Consider the following 13,652-nt stretch of genomic DNA (forward strand, 5'->3'; position numbering starts at 1 on the left):
AAAACATTTTTGAAAGAAAATCAAGTTAATAAGTCTACATATATAAACAAAGTACTATTTATATTAGGGATGTCCCATGATGTTATTCTAGCTCCTCATCCTAATAAATCCAATGTATACTTGACAATTAAATAGTTCTGCATTGCATCAAGAAAAAGAAAAAAAAGCCAGCATCCAAGCTGTTCGTTGATGTTTTGTTTTCCTGCAGTATCATGTTGAGTGTGGCAGCAGTGAAACTTTGCAGCAGGTGGGGCTGCTCCTGCTCTCTCACACTCACACAGAGCTCAGGGTGGAGAGTTGGACAGAGACTCAACGATGGCTGCACTGTGCATGAAAGCTTTGTGAGTAAAAGCAGCCGGCCTAAAACAATGGATCGGATCGGGTCATTAGAGCTCAATATAGTGGATCAGGACATCCCTAATTTACATATATAAACAGGATGTTTAAAATGGAATTTCAAAGGGGTTAAGGGTTAGATGTATGTAAGGTGGAGATATTAGAAAAATAAAGTATAATTAGTATCAAATAATATATAACAATGGTTATAATCAACTGAAACATACAATCAGAAGTCTGTGTAAGCTGTGTATATTTTTATTGATTCAGAAAATATACACAAATATCATAGTAATAAAGTTGAAGCATGGTAAAGAAATGTACAGGACATCAGACAGCTCACTCTCATCGGTGACACCTGTCCATCCTGACAGGCCCCGGGTCAAAACCTTGAAATATTAACAAGAACCTTTCTGTCATTGCCTGCCCTTGTTTTTGGGAAACCAAAACACACACACTTGTGGCAGACTCTAAAGGTTATTGGTAAAAATTTCTGCTTCACTTCCCCCTCCCCAAGGCCGTCAGGAAGTAAACAGTACTCTTTCTCTCCCAGCCCCGTCTTAAAACAATCTGTCACATTCTGGTCAAAGTTATCTACACATTTTACATGTATCATAAAACAAGGAGAGAAAAAAAAAAGCAAAGAGCAAAAATACAAATGTAACACCAGACTTGTTCACCACCAAGCTCCTATAACTTTCTCAAGTATTTTCATACCTGGAGTTACAAGCTGGACTAAGGCTTTAACATATCATACAATCCCTTTTATTCTGTCCTAAACACAAAGCAGCCTTCCTCATCCTCCTCATCCTCCTCCTCCCTCTCTGTTCACATTCACTGAGCGTGTTTTCCATGTCAGTCTCTCATAAGACAGTCACAAGTGTGCTGAAGAAGACAAAGTTTTAAATCAGGGACTAGTTTTCCATTATAATTTATGGTTAATTCATCATCAGTCACGTCTCCCTCCTCCATCCCACTCATCCTCAGACTCTCTAAAGCAAAGCTAAAGGCAAAACGAACATTTAAGACAATAACACACAGACAGACACTGACATTTATTGACAAGAAGCAGCCTCGCTCCCATCCACAGACTCTCTCACATTCACCTCTGATCCTCTTCCTCGGTCCATTCTCAAGCATTCCCCTGTCTCATCTGTTATAGGCCTGAATACACTTCTGTTCTGTGTTTGTCTCTGAAGTTGTTTACATATTTATTTATAATCAAGAACACCATAAGCAGCGGATGTAGCTCTCGAACGTTAGCAGGTTGATAGTTGATTTTTTTTTTTTTTTTTTTATGTAATCACACGTGTAAATCACAGAATAACTGAAATTTAGTCCATTTTGTGCACTTGGATGTTTTTTTTTGCAAGTTGAGCTTCTCAGTGGATGGGCAGGTGAATATGAGTAAAGAAGGGGTGGGACCTGTGTGTTGTTTCACCCCCTTCCCCCTCCGACCGCAACCCCCGAAAAAAGCAGTACCAACCAGTCCCAGCCAAGAGTTAGTTTGTCCCACTGGTTTCTATCCTCTCAGTGTTTCCCTCGGCTCTTGCAGCATACTGACAGACACACGGATGGCCTCGATCCCCCTTTTAAGGGCTGGCAATGCCTCCTCCTGCTCCTCTTGTCCTCCTCCACTCATTCATGTTTTCATTCATCCATTTGAAAAGTAAGGGGTATTTGATACCCTGCAGCTGCTGGACGGCAAGAAACAAAGCAAGGAAGGAACATTTCACTTTTTGTGTTCATTAAAATGCCCAACTGGAAATATTTTCATTAAAACCAACCATACATTAATCTATCTCTCAATACTTTATAACTCCCCCTACCCAGTCTGTGGCTCTCAGCCCAAAGCCCATTGGTTCCTACTGAAGACATTAATCTTTAAACAGGTCCCAAATATACTTTCATCTCTAAAAGGGCTAAAAGTTGTGAGTTAGAGCAAACACTGCTCAAAAAGGAGTAAATAGTGCATCTGTTGGGGACTATTTATGTCAATATTATTTTCATCAATATTTACAGCAGCAGGACGGTGTGTGTGTGTGTGTGTGTGTGTGGGGGGGGGGGTTGACTCAAAATAAACTACTGTGTTCATGGTAATGAAGTCTCCCAGTGCAAGATGTCACTGATGTTTTAATAGTTTTTGGACAACAATGGAGCTCTACGGCACAAAGGAATAAGATATATCAGGCTTTAGATATACAGACAATACTTGTTAGAGGGATCATTGTTAATTTATCACCATAGTATCACTAAACTTATCCTTTAACTGCAGGGAGTTATAAAATGGAAATTCTTTACTGACATAATCATCGACCCTTAAATACCTTTGTTCAGTCGATTTGGTCAATAATGTTTAAACTTTTTATTTTTTCAGAATGGCTTAATCAAAATATTGCCAACTAGTTTTAAATGTTTTATGGTAACAAACTCATTTATTACACAATAAAAAATTGTAGCTGGATTGCTTTAGATTTCAAGAGAAATAAGAAAAGCTAAATTCACTTTATTGGAAAAAATGCCAACTTGTAAAAAAAAAAAATTATCAACAATTAGAGCAAATTTTAAATGTTGTTCCTCCTTTCCACTTTTTACTTGATTTAATTTAATTTTAAACACCTCAACTCTGGTTATATGAGCAGAACTTCACTCCTTTGATTTGAATTACTGCAGAATTACAATTTTAGCTGAATATCAGCAATTTCTTTATCTACTAGAATATAAAGGATGGGGGGTTCAGGGGTCATCAAGGACAAATGACATGGATAGGTGTGTGTGTCATGTCCATACCTGCCACTGACCTGCAGGCCAGCCAGGAGGAACTCACTTTGCCAGATGTTCAAACGGCACACTGACCTGAGAGTGGAGGGAAAGATGAGAAGCTTGAAGCAGATCAAAGGGAGAAGACACTGAGAGAACGAAGAACGAACTGTATTTTAAAAAATTCTTTTCAATTCCAAGACCAGACGCTGTATGCTTTCTCAGTTGTTAATTTACTTTCAGTTCTTTGGACTATTTGGTTAACTACAACAAAACTAAAACAAACTAATACTTGTTAATTTTCTAATGACTTGAGAAAAGAAAACAACTGAAACAATATTGTATACTTACAAAACTAACTAAACTCAAATTAAAAATATACAGGAAATGCCTTTCGTTTAGTCTTTATCAATTAGGTCAAACTAAAAATAAACACTTAATAAAAACTAATAAAAACTAAACTGAAACGAGCAAACTCACTCTGGAAACTAACTGAATTGAAAACAAAACTTAAAAAAACGAAAAATAAATAAAAGTGAATGAAAAATACAAAACTGTAATAACTCTAAAACTGAGATCTGTCAGCAGTTTCACAGGGGTCGCTGCTAGCATATAAAACAATTCAGATGACAGGTCGACCCACAAAGTAACAGAAGCACACTCCTCCTAGACCAGGAGTAGTTTAGTCATGTTAAGTGTTTCATGTTTAGTCCTTCCTGTTTCATTCTGTACTCACCTTTTCCCTCACTATTCAAAACCCTACTTCCTCCCTTTGTGTGATTTTCCCGCCTTTGTAATTGTCTGCCCCGCCCCTGATGGCCTTCACCTGTTCTCACTTAAACATGGTTTAAATAGTCCTTGTCTCTCTTTGTCTTTGTCAGTTTGTCTTGTTGAGTAAGTCAGTGAGTATCGTTAATTGTTGTAGTTCAGAGTCCAGGTTATTTCATGTGTCAATTGAAGTTTGACTTTTGTTTGCATTTTTTGATATCCTCCTTGAGAGCGATTTTGTTCATAAATAAACGTCATTTTTTTCCCTGCAACTTTGTCTGTGCCAGAGTCGTGCATTTGGGTCCACCAATATTGTGTCAGAGGTCGTGACAGAACACAACCAACACAAAGTCAATTTATTCACTGGTGAAATCAGTGGCTACTGAACTGTCAATATAAGGATAATATTCAAATCTTCTGGTTTTGTCTACATTATAGTTAATTTATGAACATTCAGTCTGTACAGTTTCAACTGAGATTCTGTCTATTTGAATATGCTCCACCAAATGATTATAGTGTATGTAAGATTCTTTAAATAATGATTTAAAACCACAGTGTAATCAGTCTGCATATTTAGAAGGGCTGCTGCAATTTTTGCAGGATGCAGACATGATGCCTAATGAATGAAGAAGCACTTGAGAGAGTCCAATTACAAACTCCCAAGAAGCTTTGGGACATAAGGAGCTTGCCATGGCGGATTAGTCCATTCTGTGTTTAAATCACGTCAGACTTAAACTGCACAGCAACAAAAAACTCTTCATATCAATTTCTTGGTGGAGGTAAGGTAATTATGAGTAGATTATGTTTGAATGTTTTCTGTGCTTCAATATTTCCAAGTTGGCATTATGAATTATGAATTTGTATCAACATGAGTGGCAAGCATAGCAAATAATCCAATGGCAGCAGTCCAAGGTAATGAGAATCCACCTGACCCATTTTATTCACAAAAAAGCAATTAATGCTACATAAGAAGAGAGAGCAATATCTTCTGCAGTTTATTTATGGTCGAGTTAAATTCTAAAATAACAAGACAAAGAGTCAACGCTGGGAGCCTTGAGTTCAGTAGACGTTAAGGTATTTCACAGGATAAGTCAAAACTTTGACCTGCTGATGGCGCTACAGGAAATATAAGCTGCTCAACAAAGTCAGTAGGATTCTTCCTCCTAGGACGATTAATGTCTATGCTGAATATCATGGAAATCAATCTGACCGTTATTGAAATATTTCAATCTGGAGAGCATTAACTCTAAATGTAATTTGCACTTGCTACTGGTGACTGTTTGTAAGCAGTGTGTTCTCTAGACCTCCACCTTAATCTGAATTCCCTAATAAGCCGAGAACACCCTCATCCAGAGCAACCGATGTGTATAAAACATGCAGCAACATCCTTCACAACAAAGTCCCACAAAAAGCCACAGTTCCTACCTGCGATGCAGTGATGCGTGATTGGTCGAGGCGCGCAGTGAGGTCAGAGGAGGAGACGTTGGCCGGGGCCCCGCGATGAAGCCTCATGGCCACCTTCCTCTCTCGCTCGGCTCGCTCTGCCCTCCCTGCCTGAGGAGAGCGGTTACCTGCGTGCACACACAAAAATGCGTGTTACAGCTGTATCCCACAGTTACTTCCTAAACATCCTAAAGTCACAAACAACATCCCGACCTGACTGCTGGACCCCGCGGGTGGCTGGGTTCGATGGAGCAGCATCTGCCTCGTTCCTGACTCTGTTGGCGGCTGAAGGGTTCGGGCCTGGTGGCAAAGCTCGGCCTCCGGCTCCTCTTTGTCCTCCTCCCGCCCGCTCTTCACCCTCTTTTCCATCCCTCCTCTCCCTGTCGCCGTCCTCCGCTGTCCTGCTGGCCCCCTGAAACACAGAGGAACAATGCAGATGTATGAAGGTATGCTGGAGGAAAAGGACAAAAATATAATGAAAAAGGTTTTTGAACCTCCAGGCTGGAGCTAGTTTGCAAAAGTGTGTCGCTCACGGTGTCCTGATGACTATAACTGTTAGAGAGCATGACAGGAAGAAATTCTAGATGAGCCACTCACAAACTTCAGCATGTTCCAGTCAAAGACGTAGTCATAGGAGAAGCCCTGTCTGTGGAAAAGGTTCCTGAAGAGCTGCCTCAGATATGAGTAGTCTGGCTTGTCATCGAACCGCAGTGAGCGACACAAATTCAGGTAGGTGGAGAACTCAGCTGGGAAACACAAGAGAGAAAAGAGAAGCAGGTTTAGAGCAAAGACAAGGGGAGGTGTCGAGCCTTTTGAGAAAAGAAAATGTGACTGAAATTAGGGCTGCCCTCAAAATCGAGTCATCAGTCGAGAAGACCCCGAGTCGACTCGCAGTTTGTCAGTCGAATCTCTGCACTTTTGGTTTTTAGCTGTGTCATTGTGCACAGAGCATCAGCACAGCAGCTGTAAACCTCACAAACCGAGTCTCAAACCGAGTCTCAAAATGACAACGACCCGCAAAACTAAGTGTGATGGAGGTGGAGAAGAGTGATAGTTAATGGAGGGCAGTGTGACACCTGACGGGCTGCTGTGACGCTCTGTGCTTTGGTGCTGACTGTCAGTGAAGTTGGCTAAACCACCTTTGAACCAGTCGGCGGTACAACCTCCTCTACTGCCGTCTGCTGTGATTGACTCTTTGGCTGACGCCGCTGTCAACAGCCCAGCAGGACGCACACTTTAACTTTCTGTGACTGTGTGGAAATCTGATGTTTTCACGTCACAGGTGACAAATAAAGACGTTACAATGTGAGGTAGCCACGTTTCCACCACAGGAACTGCTGATGTAGGATGTTAGGAGGCACAAATAGTCAAATTCTTTTATTGAACAGCCAAATCTGATTCGACTTGGTTGGGTACAGACCTAACTGAAACATTATAAAAGCCCTCTTTAAATGGGCCTTTCTCCTGTTATCACTTTTTGTTTCATTACTCACAGGGGTATCCCTTGCAGAGCACCTCGATGGGGGTGGACATTTTCTTCTCACTGATACGTTCATACTTCTGCCTCTTGGTGGCAGCCTTGAGCCCCTGCCAGGGCAGAGAGCCCAGGTTGAAGTACATGAGCACATAGCCCAGAGACTCCAAGTCGTCTCGCCTCGACTGTTCTGTGGGAGACAACACAGAACGGAGACAAAGAGTTTAAGGGGGGAGAAGAAGAAAAGGAGAAGGAAAGGAAAGGAAAGGAAAGGAAAGGAAAGGAAAGGAAAGGACACACAAGGAAAGGGGGGACTGCAGTCCTGAGAATCCAGTCCAGATCAATAAACATGCATATTGCAACGTATTCTGCTGACATTCTGCTGTGAACAGACACATAAACCACAGCAGGGTTAGCCGAACACACACACATTCACAGATATGTAGGCCAACCTCTGTGTGTATGCTGTCTTACCGATGCCCAGATGGGTGTTGATGGAGGCGTAGCGGGCAGTGCCGGTGAGGTTCTTATTCTCACGGTAGGGGATGTGCTGGTGCGTTCGGGCGTCACGGTATTTCTTGGCCAGGCCAAAGTCGATGATGTAGACCAGGTTGCCCTTCTTGCCAAGCCCCATCAGGAAGTTGTCTGGCTTCACGTCTCTGTGGATGAAGTTCTTGGAGTGGATGTATTCAATCCTGCTGATCTGGAGTGGAGAGATGGGGAACAGGATTTATTTGGGATTAAAAGAGAGTATTAGTGGTCTTGCATGTTGTAGCCCATTAACAATACATTTATGCTATGAGTTTTTAAGTGTAACACACATTAATCAACATTTCTGTAAATGTGCCAGTCTAAGTCAGCTGGCTAATTTCAACTGCAGCCAATGAGGGTGTATGTACTGACTTTTGGTCCTGAGTATGAGTTAAGCTCCAAAAGCACTGGATCCTACAGTTCCCATAATGCAACTCAACTCTTTAGTTAGACCCTCCCTGTCTCACGTCAAGTTCCTAACGTAGGCTTGGTGTCGAGTCCACTGATCTTCATATGTAAAATCAGTTGAGCATCCTTTTTATCTTTTGCCACAGTTACATAATAACAGCCTCATGTAATATTGCATGTTGCCATCAGGAGCTGTTTTACAAACCTAAAAACAGAGTATAAAGCCTAAAAACCCACAGATTGACATTGTAAGAAGGATCATATGTATGTGTATGTGTGTTGTTGGTGTTTCTTGCATTTTAAAATATTGCCCTTAAGCAGGCAACTATAATATCTCAAGTGTCATAGTGTCCTTGAATGCACCAACAAAATAGTCTGTGCGCACAACTGCAAAACAAAACTACAGTCACAAAGTTTTGAGACTAAAATGGAAAGCACTGAAATTTTTACAGTGACAGATGACCTTCCTCACACAAGTTGCACATATCGGCAAGATCATTTTCATAGTGCATTTAATAAAGTCAGTGGCTGCCTGCAAAGCAGAGAATTCATTGAATCTAACAAAACTGTGGGGTATGGTCTGGTAAATCATCTATTTGATGCAGGATTGATCATTTCTGTATCGCTCCAAAACATACCGGGTGGTGGTCAGATGCATTTAAATAACACCCGGTGGGGAATAACATTGAAAAACTGACTGATCTGTTTTGTTGTTTGAAAATGTGGAATCTATCCTTCCTCAGGTTTCCAGATTAGTGAGTACTTTGATCTGAGCGTCGGACAAACAGCTATCACTTTTCAGATAATTAGTTACCTTTACTGGTCTTGATTGGTAGAGTTGCTGGAAGCCTTAATGCTCCCATAGTTACAGAGCGTTTGGTCTAAAACTGAAAGTGAGTTTTTAAGTGAGTCTCATTGCCCAGTGAAATAATAGTTGAGTCACTGGTAATGCTCCATCAGCTCGTCTGCAGATATATAGAGGTCATTTTACGTTATGGGACAGTTAAAATCTTAGTTACTGCCTCTTTAGGGGAGAGAGAAGGAGAGGAGAGGAAAGATGTTACAACGACAGCGGAAAGAACGATTAGGAAAAGAGGTCAAAGTGGCCGAGAGAAAATGGGACAAAAAGAACAAATGTGCCGGTTGTAGACTGAAGAATGACATAAAAGAGATTAAAGAGGCTCATAAAAGACACCACAGGCTGACCCCTGCGACAAGGATTAGGCCTTCTTGCCGTAGCTTCCACGTCCTAGATTGGAATTGACTTTTATGGAGGAGCTGAATGGTGGAAGATAGAGGGGATAAGCTTTGTCTCGAGCCAGGAAACAAGCTTCAGAGGTTTAGATGAGAATTATTCTCCGATTTCAAATGATCCATTTAGTTCCAGTCTAAAAATAGCCACATCCATTTATTGAAATCTGTGTAACTTCCCAGCCTGAGGTTGACTTCAGTGCAAGTTTAGACAACTGTAGTCTTTTTAAATATGACTGGGATTGCATAATTCCCTGTGTACCTTTCCATTATCTATAGCTATCTTTGTTTATCACTGAGAAACCTCTTTATAAAGAACCTGATGGTGCCTTCATTAACCACAAGAGGGTTCTTCAACAAGTGTGGTAATTATTGGCTCTGGATCTCAGAAAAAAAAAACCCTGATGAACTATTATGTTTTACAGCGTTGACCGGAGTCTGTCTCACCATCTGGTCGGCCAGCAGCAGGACTGTTTTGAGACTGAACTTGCGGGAGCAGAAGTTGAACAGGTCCTCCAGACTGGGGCCGAGCAGCTCCATTACCATAACGTTATAGTCGCCTTCCGCGCCACACCACTTAATAGACGGGATTCCCACTGTTCAGGAGTGGAGAAGAGCGAATCACAGGGTTAGGAAACAGAATAATGAACAGTAGCACAGGGGTGAGAAACTAGTGTGATAGTATAGCTAATATATATAATAAGATAGTTGTATTGTAATGTATATAGCTTATATTTTAATCTTATTTCCTTTTTTCCCATAACTACTCCGGAGTGCTCCTGAATAACTATTAACATGTCTCAACAACCCTAAACTGAAAAAGCATAAAGCTTAAATGCTCCTTAATTCCAGCAAAAGTTGCCTTTAGGTGTCCCTAAAAGCACCTCAATTGCCCTTTAACGTCCTGAAAGGTCTTTAAATGGACCGCAATGCCTCTGAGACAACTGTAATCATTGTTTATACCCCTCAGAAACAATAAATACCTGTTAGCGACCCCTTAAACTCTTCCCTGCCTCTCGGTGCCCCCTAGTTAAGCTTTCCAAAACCCTGAAACTCTTCTTGGTGCGTCTTACCTCCACCCTGCATCATCTTGTAGAATTTGCTCTCAATGTGGAGCTGTGGATGTTTGGTCTTCACACATTCCAGTTTGATGGCTACTTCCTCTCCTGTAGCGATGTTAGAACCTGATGGGAGAAATACCAGAGATGTACTTACAACATATCAATAATTTCCCAAACATTAAAAAGGTCTTTTGACCTGTGAAATTTAACACAGATCACAATATATATATATATATACATATATATATTATATATAAATATATGTAATATCCACTGCTTCAGTGTCAGGTTAATACAGTCCAAATTCTCACCGAGGTAAATATCTCCAAAGGATCCGCTCCCTATCTTCCTCCCAAGGCGGTACTTGTTCCCCACCCTCAACTCCATGGCTCCTGAGTTTTTCAACTCACTGAAGGGGTAAACACACACACACACACACACACAGATACAAACATACACAAAGCTGTCATCAATCACCGGTGATCAATAGAGTAAAAGGATAGAGGTGCAAAACTGCAGACTTTGAACTCAAAGCTACGAGCCCCGGGGCTGCTGTGTCATGAAAGAAGACGAAACTGGAAGCTTGGGACAAATCAACAGGAGAGATGAGAAAGAATGAAAAGTGCAAATTACTGAGCCACAACAGTGACGTAGTGCAGCGTGCAGAGTTGAATCACTGGAACTAGGAAGGAAAATGTTGCTCACTTCCAGCTGTAAAGTGACTAAACCCGCTGTGGCAGCGAAACATTTTTCAACACACAGGATCTAATGTAACCACCCGGTTCCAATCAGCCATGTTTTGTTGAGTTAGAGTTATTACACCTACAGAGGAGGTGATAATAAATTCTGGTATCTCAGAGGACAACAATGTAGGCCAATGAAGTGTTTATGAAGTGCATGGGGAAAAGGTGAGAGCAAAGAAGAACAGAGCGTGTACTTGTATAACATGATTTATTCAGAGCTGCAGGGGGGGAGCTGGATCAGCATCTCACACACTCTTTCCCAAAGCACTTCAAGGGACTCTAGTTATGTGTGTACAAGAGATTTGCATAAATTCCCAATTTCTGACTGGAGTCCCCTGACAAAAAATCTGAATGAGTCACGTTTCCCCTCACCCAAGCCCCTATCTGTCTGAACAGCCATGAAATAGGGACTTAAAAGTGGGAAATGACTGAAGGTTTATTTTCCAACAGAGGTTAGAGCTTCACAAGCCAGTTTGACATTGCACTCAACGCTGACTAAGTTCATTTTTCTAGCCTTGGCTGCACTGTAGACCTACATGCAACCCCCCCCAATCCACATAGGCTGTGCAGGGAAAAATAAGGCAGAGCAAGCCACTGCTGCACATTACCAAACCCTTTACCTCAGGTCTCTCCAGCTCCTCTCCCCCTCGCAGCCCCCTAGAGCTGCTACACTGCCAGTGTTACAAAACTGAGACCCGCTGCTGCTGCATAGGACTGCACAAAAACAGGCAAGACGTTGTATTTTCACAGAGAGTACTTCATGCAGTTGCCCCAGATACCAGGAGAGGAGGGGGGGGGGGCGGTTGGAGGTGGTGAATGCAAAAAAAAAAAAAATCACCGTTCATCCCACACTGACCATCAGATGTGCTGATATTACCCATAACCGCACCCTCCGTGTACAGGTAGGACCTCTGAACGCCCCCCACCCTCCACCCTCCGCACAAACACGACTCTTATTTGTCTAACCTCACACACACCATCACACACACACCATCACACACACACACACACACACACAAGCCTCCAGACACCTTGACTAGCCAACATACACCCCCCGCTCTACCCACCCCAACCTCCTCCTCACCGGGTTGTGTCAGGCTCCGCGGTCGCCCCGCTGGCTCTGTCTCACTCAGGACCCTGGACAGCGACGCACTGACGCGGCTTCGGACGGCTCATAACCTCGGAGATCTGTGACCCAGAGCACCCCCCTCCCGACCCCCCAAGTACTCCCTAAAAACACCACCTCCTACCCCCCCGCCCCCCAACAGAAAAAATACAGCAGATCCGATCCGACAGGAGCCCTGCGACTCTGGATCCTCACTGTCACGATTTCTTTAAAAAAAAAATTGGGGTTGGAAAAACGCGGAAACCAGACACTGAGGTCCTTCTCTCTGTCTTCTGTGGCTTCTCCTCGCTCTCTCTCCCCCCCTCACACACCCCCACCCAGCCCTCTCTCAGTTTACACCATTGACAATATCAATGATGTCATCCACAGACTTGAAGAGATGCCCGGATTGTCTTAAAGCCGCCGACGCTGCTGCTGCTGCTGCTGCTTTTTGCAGGCATGAATGAAGCGCACCCAGCACTCACGCCCCTCGCTTTAAGCAGCTGCATGCATTCACACCAATACACCCACTCTCAAATGAATTAATGAGTGTAATGTAGAACAATGAGGTAGTGATAGCATGGGTGGGTCAGTGTTCTGTGTATGCTTGTTCTCATATAGGATGCATAATGTGAATATAGGGTACCTGTGTCTGGGAGAAGTGTCAACACCCTCTAGTGGTTGTTCCTACAAATATCTTGTTTTCTATTTGACAATTATGTGATATATATGTTGAAGATTCCCTCCAGACATGTTTTAAGACATATACAAATAGTCAGCTTGGAACAATAATGTGTGTCTGATATGTTTTAAGTGTAATTTCTGCATTAAAATTGTTAAAAAGGCATCTACTTCTTCTCACTAGGATGTCTTCTACTTCACTGTAAAGTCCATTCTAGGGGTATGTATGTGCACCAGAGGCTTCAAGTTTCTACATCACACTGTGTAAGTTGCATACTGGACCAGAATAGGACAAACTATTTGTGAGGTCATTAATCATGCTCTTAAAAATAAATATATCAATGGCCCTTGAATCTGATTTTCAGTGAGCTCAGAGAAACCTTCCACTTTCAGCATCTGAATGTGAAAACATCCTTCTAGTGTCAAACTCTATACAGACATCATTCAGCACAGTGAAGATCAAACATCCAACTGTAGGAACAAGAAGAGAAACACATATTTATGAGTGGAGGGGGACTTTGCAGACTTCTTGTATTATTCAGCAACTGTGACCCCAAAACAAAAACTACTGATAAAAAGTGATCATGTTTTGTTGCTTAATGTGGATGACTCAAATAAGTATTTTCAGTAACACAGCGAGGAGTTTCTTTTAAAATATGTGGAATAAGCCAAAGAAAAGTGTGTGGAAGTTGCGTTTATGTAGTAATTTATTACTCTCTCTTAACAATAGAGGAACCATAGTGGAACCTTAATTAGCTAAACTTGTACAAAACATCTTTTTGACTTAAACCTGCTGCTATTTGTCAGTAAAAGGTAGCGCTTAAAGACATTATTCCCAACATTTATTATTCCTGCAAAGCTATGAGAAGGCTAATGCAGGCTAAATGTTAGCAACCTGCTGTACAACCAAAAAACAGCTTTCCAAGTTTAACAGTTAGCTTAACTTGTCATAAAATATTCTCCAGAAAATATATTTCCACTGTATATTTTAACAGATCGTCAATAGGAATTTCCATGTTGTGTTTTCCTCACCACTTTACAGTAAGAACTCCTGTCGCTGCACAGCTCAGAAAATGATTTATGGAACAAAA

The 13,652-nt window shown here is 41.9% G+C and overlaps 1 protein-coding gene across 4 annotated transcripts; it reads right to left on the minus strand.

The window, feature by feature from the left end:
• Positions 1–578: 578 nt before the first annotated feature.
• csnk1e (casein kinase 1, epsilon) lies at positions 579–11,998 on the minus strand. Of its 4 annotated transcripts, none has more exons than XM_051418294.1 (11): positions 11,860–11,998; positions 10,344–10,441; positions 10,045–10,155; positions 9,419–9,567; positions 7,256–7,484; positions 6,801–6,971; positions 5,905–6,053; positions 5,521–5,719; positions 5,290–5,435; positions 3,138–3,192; positions 579–2,030 (listed from the first exon to the last, which is right to left on the minus strand). In XM_051418294.1, exons 2-10 carry the CDS (start codon positions 10,417–10,419, stop codon positions 3,160–3,162), a joined length of 1,263 nt encoding a protein of 420 aa, XP_051274254.1. In that variant the 5' UTR covers positions 10,420–10,441; positions 11,860–11,998; the 3' UTR covers positions 579–2,030; positions 3,138–3,159. The 4 variants fall into 4 exon arrangements, with proteins under 4 accessions (XP_051274254.1, XP_051274253.1, XP_051274252.1 ...); XM_051418293.1 differs by having other exon boundaries at positions 579–2,033; XM_051418292.1 differs by having other exon boundaries at positions 3,127–3,192.
• Positions 11,999–13,652: the final 1,654 nt, after the last annotated feature.

The sequence above is a fragment of the Dicentrarchus labrax genome, unplaced genomic scaffold, assembly GCF_905237075.1.
Source record: "Dicentrarchus labrax unplaced genomic scaffold, dlabrax2021, whole genome shotgun sequence".
Taxonomy (NCBI): domain Eukaryota; kingdom Metazoa; phylum Chordata; class Actinopteri; family Moronidae; genus Dicentrarchus; species Dicentrarchus labrax.

Excerpts from the sequence above, each read along its gene's own strand:
- csnk1e (XM_051418294.1), bottom strand. The coding sequence starts at position 10,419 with ATGGAGTTGAGGGTGGGGAACAAGTACCGCCTTGGGAGGAAGATAGGG. Across the intron at positions 9,568-10,044 it reads CAAGATGATGCAGGGTGGAG|TGGGAATCCCGTCTATTAAG; the intron begins GTAAGACGCACC and ends ACTCCTGAACAG. Across the intron at positions 5,720-5,904 it reads ACTGGAACATGCTGAAGTTT|GGGGCCAGCAGGACAGCGGA; the intron begins GTGAGTGGCTCA and ends TCTGTGTTTCAG.